A 14,503-nucleotide genomic window follows, 5' to 3' on the forward strand; every position below is an offset into this window, starting at 1 on the left:
GTCCTGATCATATACAAAAGGGGCTTTTGAGTGTGTGGGTTCGCAGAATAACGGTCAGTGAAAAAGTATTGACAAGGGCAGAAAGGAGGCAGTGTTTGCAACTGTACTCCTCTCCAACTTCTAGCTAGGTAAGTTTGCCAGGAGCTAAAAGTTTTGGTGTTTAGGGGGTGCCTTTCGACATTTATATTAAAAAGAGAAAATAACTTTTGTTTCCTCAGAAAGGCAACTTTTTTTTTAGGGCAACTTTTAAATTTCTCGATTTTCCCATCCAAGGGGAGGCAGAAAGAATATTCTTTGGCCTCCACTCACCTGGAACAGGTCAAATGACCTCACCATTCCATTCCATTATTGCAATGCAGCCGGTTATCCTGAAAGTAAGAAACTCACCCAAACTCACCACTTTCTTCATCCTTGTACAATTAACCCAGAACACAAACAGGGAGCTGGATTATCTGCTGTTGTTGACTGGCTTTAAATGTTCCATTTATACTGATAAAAACATAAGGTGCATTCCTATGTAAGCAATATTGAAACATGAAAACTTGTTCACACAAACTTGAAGGGAGAAGTGAAAATATACACTTTACAAATTGATTTTTACACCCTCAGACAGGATTTACAACAGTATTACTTTATACAAATTCCTACTATATACATTTTTTTTTGTTTAGGCAGGTTTTCAGAAACATTTGTTATAAGTTACACATGAAGCCTCCCAAGAGAAAGCTGAGAGGCTTAAGAGAGCCACATGCAAAGGACTGGTGACAAAGGGGCAAAGAGGGCGAAGCCAGCACTCAGCTGCTTCATAGTCAATAGGAATTGAGGGACCTGACCCTCATACATAGCTCAATAAAGGCTGACACTGGGATCTTCATTGCTTTCCTCACCTCTTCTTCCCAAGAAGCAACGTTTCATCAGAAGGGATTGTGTTTTCTGCAGCTCTGTGGCAAGGAAAGACTATTTTAATATAGGCTGACACTAGCATGGACTAGCATGTAGTCAGTCTGATAATGAATAATCAGCTCTGGCTTAATGTATCACAATGGGCAATGACTCTTAAAATCCTTGTTGTCCAATTCTGTCTCCTGGTACACGTATATAGCATCTGGAATCCATTCCGGTCTGTGCTATATGGCAAGAAACATAGGCAAGACTGAACCCAGAAAAACACCCATGGGTACTAATACCAATCAATGCCTGCCCTAAGCCAGAAGCAGGTCTTAACAGACTGCCAAATATCCATCAAGATTTTTAAGTGGAATAAAAAGAGGCGGAAACCCATTACAAAGGGCCTTCAGAGTACCACCTGGAATGGTAGAGAGCCATGTTTCACCCTCTTCCAGGTAGACATCTACTCTATTCTCAGGCTAATCTTACACCAACAACACCCAAAGAGCCATGTTGCTTTTGATGATGGGTATAATGGCAAAATCAGGTACATTTCAGACACCTTGCTAAAATACCCAAAGCCTCAAGATCTTTATTGTCATTTTCTTAAGCTCTGCACTGGAGAAGGAAGCAGGGAGATTCAGGTTTTTACCAACCTCCACCACAAGTGGCATCTCTCCTTTAGGTTACCCTTGAGTTAGAAAAATGAATCCCATCTCCCAGGATACTGAAATGAAGCTGTAAAGACGTCAACTTCCTGTAAAGCCAGTCCAAATTACATAATCTTTCTCTACCCTTTGGTGCAGAGTTCACCAGATTCTCTTTACCCGCTGACCCTCCTCCTGGCTCAGGCTCTAACCTAACACAGCCCTTCCCCTCTCCCACCTCACATACCTGCAGGACTACTGACATGGAAACTGAAACGTCAGTTTCTGTGTGCATTTTATCATGTTTCCCTACAAATTCAGAGGTTTCTCTGGTACAGGCCAGCTTCAGAGCTAACACACAATGAAACATGGTTTTCAGATCACAACGTCAGTCTGTAGTTATTTTAGGGATACAACGAACAAGGCATAAACTGGAAAGTAAACGTATCTCTGTGTTCACTGGTAGTGTGATGGTGTACAAGGCAGGAGCAACACTGTAGGAGAACTGGAAGACAAAAAACCCAGGTTTCGTTGTTTACTAGTTGTATATCTTTGGGCAACTGACATTCTCTTTAACTTCAGCATCATCACATATAAAATGGTCAGTGGTTCTCATCCAGGGAGGTTGTGGTTCAAATACACACATGCCTACCTTTTCTGCCTCACTCACAGGTACAAAGATCCCATCTTCTCAAGGATGCTATTGTCAGGGACTGTGCACCAACCACAGGTGAAGAAGACAAACTAGTGGGGATGGGGGCAGAGGTTGTGCGTACTAGATGGCAGAAGCTCTCTAAATAAGCAGTGGCTTTATAGCAGCAGAGTCTTGTTTTAAGCTTAATTTCTCAATAGAAGAAAGGACTGGGACAGTTGGGATCATATTTCAATGTTGGGGGTGAGGAAGGGGGTTCTAAGAATTTGAATACTAACAAGGCCAAACCACGATGATTCCAGATTGTACTCTGGAGACTATTCTCCATTGGCCCCAGAACCCCCATCAGACGAGGAGAAACATCACAACAACTGCAGAAAACTGCAGACAACTAGAAGTCATTCTTAAAGAGATTTAATTATTTGAAGTGCATAAAAGGGGAGAGTACATTTAAATCTCTGCTATATCACAAACTGCTGTTTTTGTTGTTGTTTTATTAAAGACCCACCAATTTTACTCATCTTCAGGTTTATGGCTGTAGAATGTGGAGAAAACAAATACTGGCAACAGAATAGGAAAAAGTAAGCAAAAGTCTGTTCTGTTCACTGGAATGTCTTCTCCACTGCAGAACAGAGCCCTTTAAAAAAGAAAAGCAAGGAAAATAGCTATGGGCTATCCATAGCCAGTAATGACAGCTAGAGTTAGAAAGAAATGAGAAAGAGAACAAGGAGGCAAAGCCTGGGAATTCACAAGTCCCCTCTCAAGACATATACTAAACCTGGACCTCTATGAAGATTAATTTTCCTTAGATTTCCTTCCAACGTCTTAACCCTAAAACCAAGTTCTCCTGTCAACTCAAATATAATAATGGCATCATTCCACGAGGAGGACTGATTTGAGGATTGAAGTGATTTGCCAACATTCTGAGAAAGCTTTAGTAAAAAGAGCATGGCTTTAAAGACAGGTTCTAGTCCTTAAAGACAGAGGGGTTCTTTGTTAGTGAGGGCTGTAGGCCTATGGCCCACCAAACAGAGGAGGACACAAAAGAAGAATACCCTAATGTTGTTTGCAGGCTAATATCCACTGCCACTGCAACTCAGTTGGGCAGAAGCAAAAGCAGGCAGCCCCTTCTGGCTGTGTAAGCCCACACTGGAGAGGGGCAGAAGCAGCTGTGCTCTAATGGCTCTAAATAATCAGCATTTAGTGTTATGTTAGGATGAAGGATTTATTCCACAATATAAACTGTAACATTTGATACAAGCTACCAAAAAATAGGGGCAGAAGAAAGGGGCAGGGAGAAAGCCAAATTACAGCTGTGGCAATTACTTACAGAGAAGTCTCTTTTCTACATCACTAGTTCATCAGTGACACTAGAAACTAGACATTTGTGTTCTGTACATCAACCAATTGCTAAAGCACCAACACACTGTTTGGAAGTTTGTTTTGTTTTGTTTTAATTCCAGCCACGGAAACCAACACGGAAGTTATTGCTCAGATAAATAAACCTAGTCTACCAGGAAAAAGAAAAGTGGATAAAGAGAAGAAACAAACAAAACCCCCCAAAGTGAAAAACTTAAAAAATTTCCCCAATCTGGTAAAGGAATAAACAAGGGAGAGCTTCCTCAAATGAGGATTTACTGGAATTTCTGGTGGGTACCCTTCTGGGCACTGGAAGTGAGTTGGACTCTTAAGCTGGTAAATCCCAGACAGAGGTAAAATTTTAATGCTGTACATGAAAAGGTGCAAGCTTCAATGCCTTCCAAATTGGTGGGAACCCCTGCAAAAAACAGTCAGCTTTTCAAACCTCAACAACCACAAACAGCTCTTAAGGAAAAAATACAAAAAGTGTCAAAAAATTTTTTAGTTGTTTTTTCTTTTCTTCAAAGAGTCCTGGAAAAATGATCCCATAAGGAATAGAAATAGCACCGTTTACAGGCTGGCTTGAGTACCAGTCCTGTAGCTTTGCTGAGATTTGAAGAAATCCTCTTGGTTGGAGTCCTGAATTACATTAAGTGGGGGGCGGGGGGGTATCTGTTTTTGTGTTTTTACTTTCGGCTTGGTGCGTCCTTCACAGTACAGCGCACACAGATGTAGTCTTCTTTCTCTGCCATCTCTGGGGAGACACCAACACAGACCTGATGAAACCACTGATTGCAGCTGCCATCACACTGGACCCAGTCCACCTGGTTACAAAGAGCAGGAAGATGGGGTGTTCAGAGGAAAAAAATGGATTCAAACTTGGGCAGTCCAGCCTCAAGAAATTCAGGCCGTTTGCCAATAACGGCCACTGTCCCACCACTGGGACCTCTGGCACAACAGCTAAGCCAAATGAGTGTAGCTGGCCCCCTAGCCAAAGCAACCGAGTCAAAGTCATTCTTCAAGTCGTGTCTGCTTTGGGGTAAAGACAGCGCTGCCCTGTGATAAGCCAAAGGGCATTACATCAGCATCCCTCCCACCTTCTTAGCGCCGGGAAGGTGAAAGCTGGAAGAGCAAGAAAAGGAAAAAGGGAAGAACAAGAGTTTCTTCAAGAAAAGGGAGGAGACCCAGGAACGATGGTAAGAGCACAGATATCAGTGGGGGGAAGGCTGAGCAATCCATTCAGATCAGCTCAAAGCAGATAAGCAGAAGAGAAAGACCCAGCGAGATGAGGTCTAGCTTACAGGGTTTCTGAGTTAAGGGAAAGCACGTCCTCTATGGCCCAAACCTCACTGACCTCATCTCCTTCTGGCTGCAGGCAGCTCACAGCTGGGCAGATGGCATCTTCATCCTCAGAGTCTTCCTGTTCGGAATAGGATGTGTCTGAGGGCAGGGAATGAGTTTCGGCAGAACGAACTAATTCATAGCTACGCTCTCTCTCTAACTTGAAATTGTTCATGTCCTTGGGGTGGCTCAGTTTGATTTTCTTCTTTTTGGGGGTCCGCATTTTCTTAACTCGTTCCCACCGCTCACTGGAGAGGCCCTCTCTTTCCAGGCGTCTCTTCAGTTTTCTCTCAAGACTGTTAATTCCATCTCGCTTCCCTCGGCAACAGTCATTCTGGATGGAAGATAGGAAAATTTCAATTTTAGCCTATGGTTCACCTATGACTAAAAGTAGTGAAGCTAAAGAGAACATGTAAATTAGAAATCAGATGATCCCCCACTCTACACAGAAAAAAAAACTGCATCTTAACCACTCCCCTCCCAGTCTAAACCAGTTTGGGTTTAACATACTTCCTTCCCCTGTCACTGTTAGTGCTACCAAAAGATCACTGGGAAAAGGAATGTTAAAGACGTGATTAGCCTTCAAATTAGCCAACCAATACCAGAAGATGGAGAGGGGCCCACCAAGTCTTCCTTTCACCAAATCCCTGAATGACTAACTACTCTATCGGTTCTGTCTAGGTGTTTATGTCTATCCTTTGACCTATAGGCTCCTGAGGAACCACAGTAATATCTTCCTTCTTTAAGGATGTATACCAAGTAGTATGGCATGATCGTTGAATGTATTCAGTTAATACACCTTACTCCTATAAGGTGTGGGCACCTATAAGGTGGAAGGAGTAAGGTGTATTAACTGAATATATTCACCGATCATGCCATACTACTTGGTATCATAATGAAAAATGAAATTCTAAATGCCAACATTAGCCCTCATGCTATCTTTAGAGAAGTTCTTCCCTAATTTAGCTTCAGGCTTCCCAGTAGTATTCTCAGGGGCCTTAAATGTGATAGGTCGGTCAGTTCACCAGAAGGAAGTGGCAGCAGCAGTATCCTTAACTATGTTAAGAAACAGAATATTAAGGAATATCCTTCAAGTAAGTCAGCATTCAAAATGGGTCAGTTGCCGGGCGCGGTGGCTCACGCCTGTAATCCCAGCACTTTGGGAGGCCGAGGCGGGTGGATCACGAGGTCAAGAGATTGAGACCATCCTGGTCAACATGGTGAAACCCCGTCTCTACTAAAAATACAAAAAATTAGCTGGACATGGTGGCGTGTGCCTGTAATCCCAGCGACTCAGGAGGCTGAGGCAGGAGAATTGCCTGAACCCAGGAGGCGGAGGTTGCAGTGAGCCAAGATCGCGCCATTGCACTCCAGCCTGGGTAACACAAGAGCGAAACTCCGTCCCCCCCAAAACAAACAAACAAACAAAAAAAAAAAACCAAAATGGGTCAGTCTAATCACCCAGTCCTCACGCCAGCTGTCTTGGTAGGTTTGGAGGAGTAAAAGAAAGCATGTTAAAATGTTGATTCTAGGAATATCTTTGATTCTAAGAGTTTATCCCAAAATGCCTTTCCAATCATCTTTACAGTTATTTCTCTTATAGGGGAAAATAACCCTGCTTCTCACCATTACCACTTGGGAATGATGAGGAGGCATTTGCTAAAAAGAAAATAAATATTCACACAGTGACTTAAAACAGGAACAAAATCCAGGTTGCATACCCAAACCATAGCAGATGATATCCAGCACCTATCTTCTCACCGACAGTCTTAGGAGCAGAAATGTGAGGTAGAGAGTTTGCATCCTTTTCTGGATCAAAGATACCATCTTATTCACCATGCTATTTAGATAGAATGACACTAAAAAGCATACCTCCACCCCAGACTGTGCCTTGCCCAGAAGCCTCTCAGACACTCACCTTCTCACTGCTGGGTCTCACTGGTGAGCTTCTGTCAGTCTGCTGAGTAGGGCTTGGCTTTGCAAGTAAAGTCTGGTAAAGTTCCTGAATTTCAGGAAGGGATACCTGGAGCAGCTGGGCTTCCATCAATAGTTCATTCACATCTGGACTAACGCCTGTTAAAGACAGACCAAATCAAAATGTTAACAACAAAGGGTGTTTCACATTCACATTTGGATCTATCAGACAAACAGAAGGACTGCCCCTTATACTACTACCCGCTCCTTAAATTGCAAATTACTTCAGTTTAAGTGAGGTTTACTTAATGTGCCTAAAAGCACAATAAACAGAACCAAAACTACATTTCCTAAGTCTTCTGATTACTAGTATTAATTCTACACTAAATCCCCTTCTCATGTAACTTATTGCTAATGAAGAGATTGTACTTTTGCCTTGATGGCTTCTGATAGAGAGCATAGAAACATCAGATGATACTATAGGCCATCAAAAAAGAAAAAAAAAAAAAAAAAAAAAAAAAAAAAAAAAAAAAAAAAAAAAAAAAAAAAAAAAGAAAAAAAAAAAGAAAAAAAAAAAAAAAAAAGCATAGAAACAAACTGATGGTGGCCCACAGCATGAACAGTCTGAGCAGATCAAGGAGCTCTAACCACATTACTAGACACAAAATGAGATGCTGTGACTAAGGATCAGGACTCTAGCAAATGTGGATTATCCCTAAGATTCTCCACAAGTCTCCTAAGTAATGAAGTAACAAGGGAGCCTGTGACTTAGACACCAGTGTCTAATTATCAGTTGGTGTGGCATGAACCCTTTAATCCCCGAGGACAATGGATATAAAGCCTTCCTCTCTTTTCCTTTCCATTTATTCATTTACAAGCCTTCAGTAGGATCCCTTCCCTATTCTGCAAATATGTAATAGTCTATATATCCTACATTTCACCATAAAGTCCTTTTTTTCTTTTTTTGCTTTTAAAGATGGGATTTCACCATGATGGCCAGGCTGGTCTTGAACTCCTGACCTCAGGTGATATACCCACCTCGGCCTCCCAAAGTGCTAGGATTGGGCATGAGCCACTGCGCCTGGCCATAAAGTCCTTTTTTATGGTACTTGATCATCTATAACAAAAATCTAGTAATACAAGATAACTCATTACATAATAATAACAAAATACAAACCATGGAGGGGGATACAACTCCATCCAGTAGAGAAGGGAGAGTGCAAATATGAGGTTCTGTTGTCCCAGTCATCAGGCAAGGAAAATGATGTTGTGCCAGGAGGCTGAGATACCTAATAGAGAGAAAAGGTTTTATAATAAAATCTCTTCAGGATTAAAAATACTCCCATTAGTCCAATGACACTAGCTTGCATTACCCAGGCAGGCAACCAGGAAAAAAAATAACTTGATTTTCCCCTACTGAAGAGTCTCCTGGCATTTCAGAACTGGCCAAATCAACTCGTATCCTCCCAAAGATCAAGCCTTTAATCTTTCCCGTTTTACTTGGACTGATTTCAGAGATGTAAAGACCACTGGGAAATAAGCCATTTTCTCAGTGTGAGAACAGATCATACAGCCTTTAAATCTTTTTCTAATTCTCCTTATTGAAGATTAAAATACAATGAACACATATGTATCCCCCTGAGTAAACCAAATGAGGACCTGTCAGAAATCATCCATAACCACTTCCCTATCTTCCTTAGTGTTTTATTAAAGGAGCTAGAGGAAACACTTCTTTGAACATGAATTAATAAGTAATAGTTATGTCCTCTCCCTTTAATAAGAAAGGTAAACTCCTAGCACATCCTGGGTAAAAAACACCAATGACTCCACTTTGGGAGTGTGTACAGATGCCACAACTCATCTACGCAACAAATATTTGATTCATCATCTGCTATGTGTCAGGCACTATATTTCAGAAGCCTGCAAAGAAATAAAAAACCAAGGAAACAAATAGGACAGAGAGACTATTTTTTCTGGTCCTCATCTCTGATCTTAGCAACAATTTAACTCATATAATCCATGTGTCTGTGTTCATATGGCACAAGAGAGTTGTGATATCTCTGGTATGAAAATATGTATCAAATTAAAAAACATCAGATTAACCTTATTAAAAAAAATTGAATACTGCCTTCCTGATTGTTCTTTTTTGTTGTCTTCACATTCTTTTACTGCAGCCATCTATGGAGGATGACAGAAAACTCTATCCATCCAGTGATGGTCAAAACAGAAAGATTGCAAATGGTGTAAAACCCAGGAGTTCTCCTCTGAGATAACATAGTGCTCAAACACTTCTTCCAAAAATTTATCTTCCAAAAAGAGGTAAGAGGCAGGAAGCACTTTCCCTTTCTACTAATTGACTTACATGAGAAGAAGCAGGGTGAAAAACTTTTTAGTCAAGCAAAGATTTAAAGATACATCATATATGTATATGTAAAATATATATGGGTCAGCACACATATAAACGAAAAAATTACTTCTATCTGTGAAAAAGGTAAATATGTGTTCTATAAAAACAGAATGCCTGAGAAACAACTTCTATTAGGAGCAGAGGACACTAAAAGAAACAGGTAAAGTGGGTGCTGGTAACAGTAAAGTGATCACCAAGGGAATAGCAACACCAAAGCTACAGGTTCAAGAGAAAGGTACAGAGCTTGGCAAAAATTCCAGTAACCCAACAAGAAAAGTCCAGATTCACCTTGTTTGTGTCTGACACCTGTCCTGCTGAGGCTTGCCATTTGCTATATAACAGTCCTGAGCCCAAACGATCTTGCATAAATTTAAGATTCCCTGATGAAAGTAGTTGCTGGGCTCTGTGCTGCCAGTTCACGGTTCTTTCAATCATATATCGTAGTGCATCTCCCTCAGGAAGACGAACTCGGATACGCTGCAGAGAGGCGAGCAGGGGCAGAATTTTCTCTAACGGAGGTTTCTCTGACCTCCGACAATGGGGACAAAGCCAGATTCGGGGGCCCTGTGAAATACTGGGTACCGCCACACAACTGGTGTGGAAAGCATCCCTGCAGAGTTCACACTGGATCATAGGGGCAGCTGGGGCCTTCTGACATAGGCAGATTTTTATATCCGCATCTTGGACAGGCGAGAGCAATTTTCTTTCATTGGCAAGTCTGAGAGACTGCAAGGCTTCCATTTCCCTTAAGCGAGCTTCCCCAAGAGTTGCCATCTGAAAAAGAGTTAACAATCAAGGATGATGTCATAGAGAACTCAGCCTTTCCCTAAAACTCAAAGTCCTGGTGGTTAAGAGCATAGGATCCTGAGTAGATTATCTGTATTCAAATCCTGACTCTGACTCATACTAAGCTGTGTGAGTGACCTGGGGCTACATATTCCACTGTGGCTAAATTTCTTATTTCTGCATGTGTAAAACAGAGGTGATAACAGTGCACGCCTCACAGGGCTGAGATGACAAGTTAAGGGCACTCTGCCTGAAACATAGTAAACAAGTTCTCAAAAAAAAATGTCACAGTTAAACCGTTTCTAATGATCACATCTATCCACTTTCAGATCCATCACGATTCACCAGATGAAGCACCCTTACAAGGCCAGAATAAGCTCTCCATTATCGCTTTAAAAAAAAAAAAAAAAAACCCAAAAGCAAATGACCTTTGGTATATTAAAAAAAAAAAAAGCCAGGCGCGGTGGCTCAAGCCTGTAATCCCAGCACTTTGGGAGGCCGAGGCGGGTGGATCACGAGGTCAAGAGATCGAGACCATCCTGGTCAACACGGTGAAACCCCGTCTCTACTAAAAATACAAAAAATTAGCTGGACATGGTGGCGCGTGCCTGTAATCCCAGCTACTCAGGAGGCTGAGGCAGGAGAATTGCCTGAACCCAGGAGGCGGAGGTTGCGGTGAGCCGAGATCGCGCCATTGCACTCCAGCCTGGGTAACGAGTGAAACTCCGTCCCCCAAAAAAAAAAAAAAAAAAAGAGGAACGACGTTGTGGACAAAATTTTTTTTTAAATCCACTTATTTTGTAAATATAATACACAGGTAATATGTGTGGGTTATATGATAACAAGGTAACTTCTCACAGCTTAGAGATGGAAAGCAAATGACTAACATTTGAGTTCTACCACAAATTAACAGATAATGTTTAGGGAGAATTCTTAAACCAGGGGTCTAAAGACCAGATGGGCACAGACTAAAATCTATGAAAGATACTGCATATAAAGTCTCAAACCAACATATATACATCTCAGGAGAGAGAGACTGTAACTTTCAGTTAGTCTTTATAAAAACAAACCAGAAATGTAATGGAGGACCTCTGATGGCAGAAATGTGTCTAGAACCCAACAAAATATACAAATATACACCAAAGAACATCTGTGTCAAAATACATAAATAAATCAAGGCAACCCATGTCTCTCACAAGAGGTTTGGCGGCTACAAAGAAATCAATGGGAGAAGATGCCTGGATCCAAGGATGAACCCATTCAGTATACATTCCCACTGTGGGACGGGCAATGCTTTGTGCCATTAAAAGCCTCACACAGGATGGGTGTGGTGGCTCACGCCTGTAATCCAAGCACTTTGGAGGCCAAGGCGGGTGGATCACCAGAGGTTGGAAGTTCAAGAACAGCCTGACCAACATGGTGAAACCCCGTCTTTAAAAAAAAAAAAAAAAAAGCATCACATAGCTATCCCTCTTTCATCCTGATAAGGTGTTCAGTGTGTAACATTGGTTACACATTGCTTTATCTTCTTATGAACAGTATTTACTAAACACAGGTCAGAGATGTTAAGGTCTTCGAGATGAGTATCAAAGTATCCAGCAAACTTTTAAATGTCCTTCTTACTGTAAATTAATAAATTGGCACTGCAGTTTCATATGTCTATCAATATTAGCCCAATATCTTTAGTCAGCATTCCTGGATCAATCCACAGGCACTGTTTCTGCACCTGCAAGACACTGACTGGGAAGCCTATCCTGAAATTTTCACACCTCCATGCATCTTACCATTCAAAACTCTTACACTTGACAACTTTCAAAAAGTCTTTTCAGTAAAACTGAGCACTTTCAAGTTACTCTACTTGCTTTCTCTAAATTCCTATAAACCAGAAAAAATTATTCTCCTCAACAATGCAGAAAGGCGAAGAAAAAAAACCCTACATACAGCTGAAGCAGTCTCTTTGCTTTCAGTTAAAGCTCTCTCCAGGTCACTCAGACTCTCTAATTTGGTGCTTTTTTTCTTTCCGTTTGGCAAGGGCTCCTTTAACTTTCTCTGCTTCCTTTTCAATCCCAAAAGGCCAATATCACATCGAGGACACAGCACCTAATGTGGGACAAAGCACAACCAATGGTAAAATAAATTTCAGATAAAGCATTAGGTAGAAGTCCCAAAATAAAAGCCTAAGCAGTAAAAATGATGTGCATTTCTTAGTACTGAATATTTTCTTTGGAACATGTTCTCCTGAGAGACTCAGGAGTCAACGCTGAGACTCTCCTTTACAAAAGGGAGATGGAAGAAGGCGCATGAAAGATCCACTGATTCCTGATTCAATTAACAAGTAAAAAAATGTGACATATACTGACTGATCCCAGTCATGACGCACAAGCAACAGCTTACAGAAAATACAAAAAGTCCATCTAAAGCACTTTTTTTTTTTGAGACGGAGTCTCACTCTGTCACCAGGCTGGAGTACAGTGGCATGATCTTGGCTCACTGCAACCTCCCCCTCCCGGGTTCAAGTGATTCTTCTGCCTCAGCCTCCCAAGTAGCTGGGACTACAGGCATACGCCACCATGCCCAGCTAATATTTTTATTTTTAGTAGAGACGGGGCTTCACCATATTGGCCAGGCTGGTCTCGAACTCCTGACCTTGTGATCCACCCACCTTGGCCTCCCCAAAGTGCTAGGATTACAGGCGTGAGCCATTGTGCCTGGCCTAAAGCACTTTTAAAAGATGGGGGAGATCATTTATCAGGCTTACTAAATTCAGGTGGGTGAAGCATGGTCAAGTTTAAGAGTCCAATTTCAACACAGAGGAATTTCACCCAACAGGAAAAAGTTTTCTTCTTTGGATTCTAACTGCTATCCTAAATGAATCAAGAAAACATTTAAAGGTTGCTTCACCAGAAGATTAGAAGAATCACCCTGGCTTTACTGGAATAACAACTCATAGAATATAGATTAATCTATGATGTCATCTTTGTACGTGATGAACTGCATATTTTACCAAACTAGGAGATCTAAGGTCTTGCAGATGAGCTGGTTATAAACTTACCTCTAAGAGAGAATATGGAGAATTCTCAGTTAAGAATGTATTAACAGCACATTCTTTCCATGCCTGAACCTCAGCTACTAGGGATTCCAGTCTTGGCAAAGAATTCAGATGTACCGGGATAGATCGGCCTCGTGTAACAAGATCTATGAGTGTGTCTAACACTGGCACACGTCCTCCAGCCTAATAAGAAAAATTATAGCAGTTTGGAAAAAAGAATACCTCTATGAAAAATAGAAAAAGCATAATTCAGATTGGTTAATGATCTTAGCATGCTAAATTCACAAATGTTGATTAAATAAACTGCCAACTGACCAATGATGTTGGGGGTAGAAGTGACATTTGTTCCTTTATTACACAAATACTTCAGAGAACCTAGTTTGAGGTTTTTTTTTGGTTGGTGGTGGTGGTGGTGGTGGTGGTGGTTTTTATTCTTTTTTAAGATGGAGTTCAACAGAAATGAAGGTTTGTACTAACTCAAGACTTTCACACTGAATTACACAAATAAAAAGCAACAAAACAATATTTTACTCCAACCAACTCACCAATGATGAATTAAAGCAACTCAACATAAATTATTCAGGAAACTAAAATATGAGTTGAGACAGCCCAGTGGTTCTCAAACTTTAGCATGCATAAGAATCATCTGGAAGGCTTATTTAAACACAGTTTCCTTAGTCCCATCCCCAAATATTCTAAGTCAGTAGGTTAGAGGAAGATCCATAAATTTGTACTTCTAACAAGTTCCCAGGTGAAGCTGCTATTGCCAATGCTAATACTGCCGGTCTGAGAACTGTATTTTGAGAAAGAGCTAGCGAAACTAGAAGGAGAGTAAAAGCATTAGATTACAGAGGATGAAATGGATTGGTGTTGCTCCAGTACAATGTAAAACTTAGCATCACTAATGGTAGGTCATCCAAATATGTCTCCTGTTGTGATACAATATAGAATATATAATATTACCTGACATTTTAATTCATTCTATTAAAAAATGTTTAACTTGGATACCTCAGGGCTTTAAAACTAACTTCCAATTTATAGGAAATACAGAGAACAATTTATAGGAAATATAGAGAATAGAACACTCCACAAAGAAACAACCAGACAAATCCAGAAGGTGGAGCATACCATAGGATAACTGTCAGTGACATGAGAAAAAGTGGGGTGGGGAGAAAAACACTGCAAGATTAAAAGAAACTTAACGAGATGCCAATTAGGTGCAACGTGTGTTCCTGGATTAGACAAACAGCCATAAGGGACATTTTTGGGACAACTAGGGAAGATGGGGTAGGTTGCTATTTCACTGCCTTTGATATTTATTCTTACAGGATTAAAACTGTCAGGGCAGCCGGGCGCGGTGGCTCAAGCCTGTAATCCCAGCACTTTGGGAGGCCGAGGCGGGTGGATCACGAGGTCAAGAGATCGAGACCATCCTGGTCAACATGGTGAAACCCCGTCTC

At 41.2% G+C, this 14,503-nt stretch overlaps 1 protein-coding gene across 1 annotated transcript in view; it reads right to left on the reverse strand.

Annotated features, from left to right (window-relative positions):
* Positions 1 to 2,585: 2,585 nt before the first annotated feature.
* The window catches only part of KDM5B (lysine demethylase 5B), an 87,318-nt gene continuing 75,400 nt past the window's right edge, over positions 2,586 to 14,503 (reverse strand). The window contains exons 20-26 of the mRNA XM_037737436.1: positions 13,047 to 13,226; positions 11,936 to 12,094; positions 9,497 to 9,982; positions 7,979 to 8,090; positions 6,806 to 6,960; positions 4,901 to 5,221; positions 2,586 to 4,370 (exon numbers count right to left, since the gene is read on the reverse strand). Coding sequence (XP_037593364.1) covers positions 4,233 to 4,370; positions 4,901 to 5,221; positions 6,806 to 6,960; positions 7,979 to 8,090; positions 9,497 to 9,982; positions 11,936 to 12,094; positions 13,047 to 13,226 — 1,551 coding nt within the window. The 3' untranslated portion in view covers positions 2,586 to 4,232. The remainder of the gene's footprint in view (positions 4,371 to 4,900; positions 5,222 to 6,805; positions 6,961 to 7,978; positions 8,091 to 9,496; positions 9,983 to 11,935; positions 12,095 to 13,046; positions 13,227 to 14,503) is intronic.

The sequence above is a fragment of the Cebus imitator genome, unplaced genomic scaffold, assembly GCF_001604975.1.
Source record: "Cebus imitator isolate Cc_AM_T3 unplaced genomic scaffold, Cebus_imitator-1.0 Scaffold38, whole genome shotgun sequence".
Classification (NCBI taxonomy): Eukaryota; Metazoa; Chordata; class Mammalia; order Primates; family Cebidae; genus Cebus; species Cebus imitator.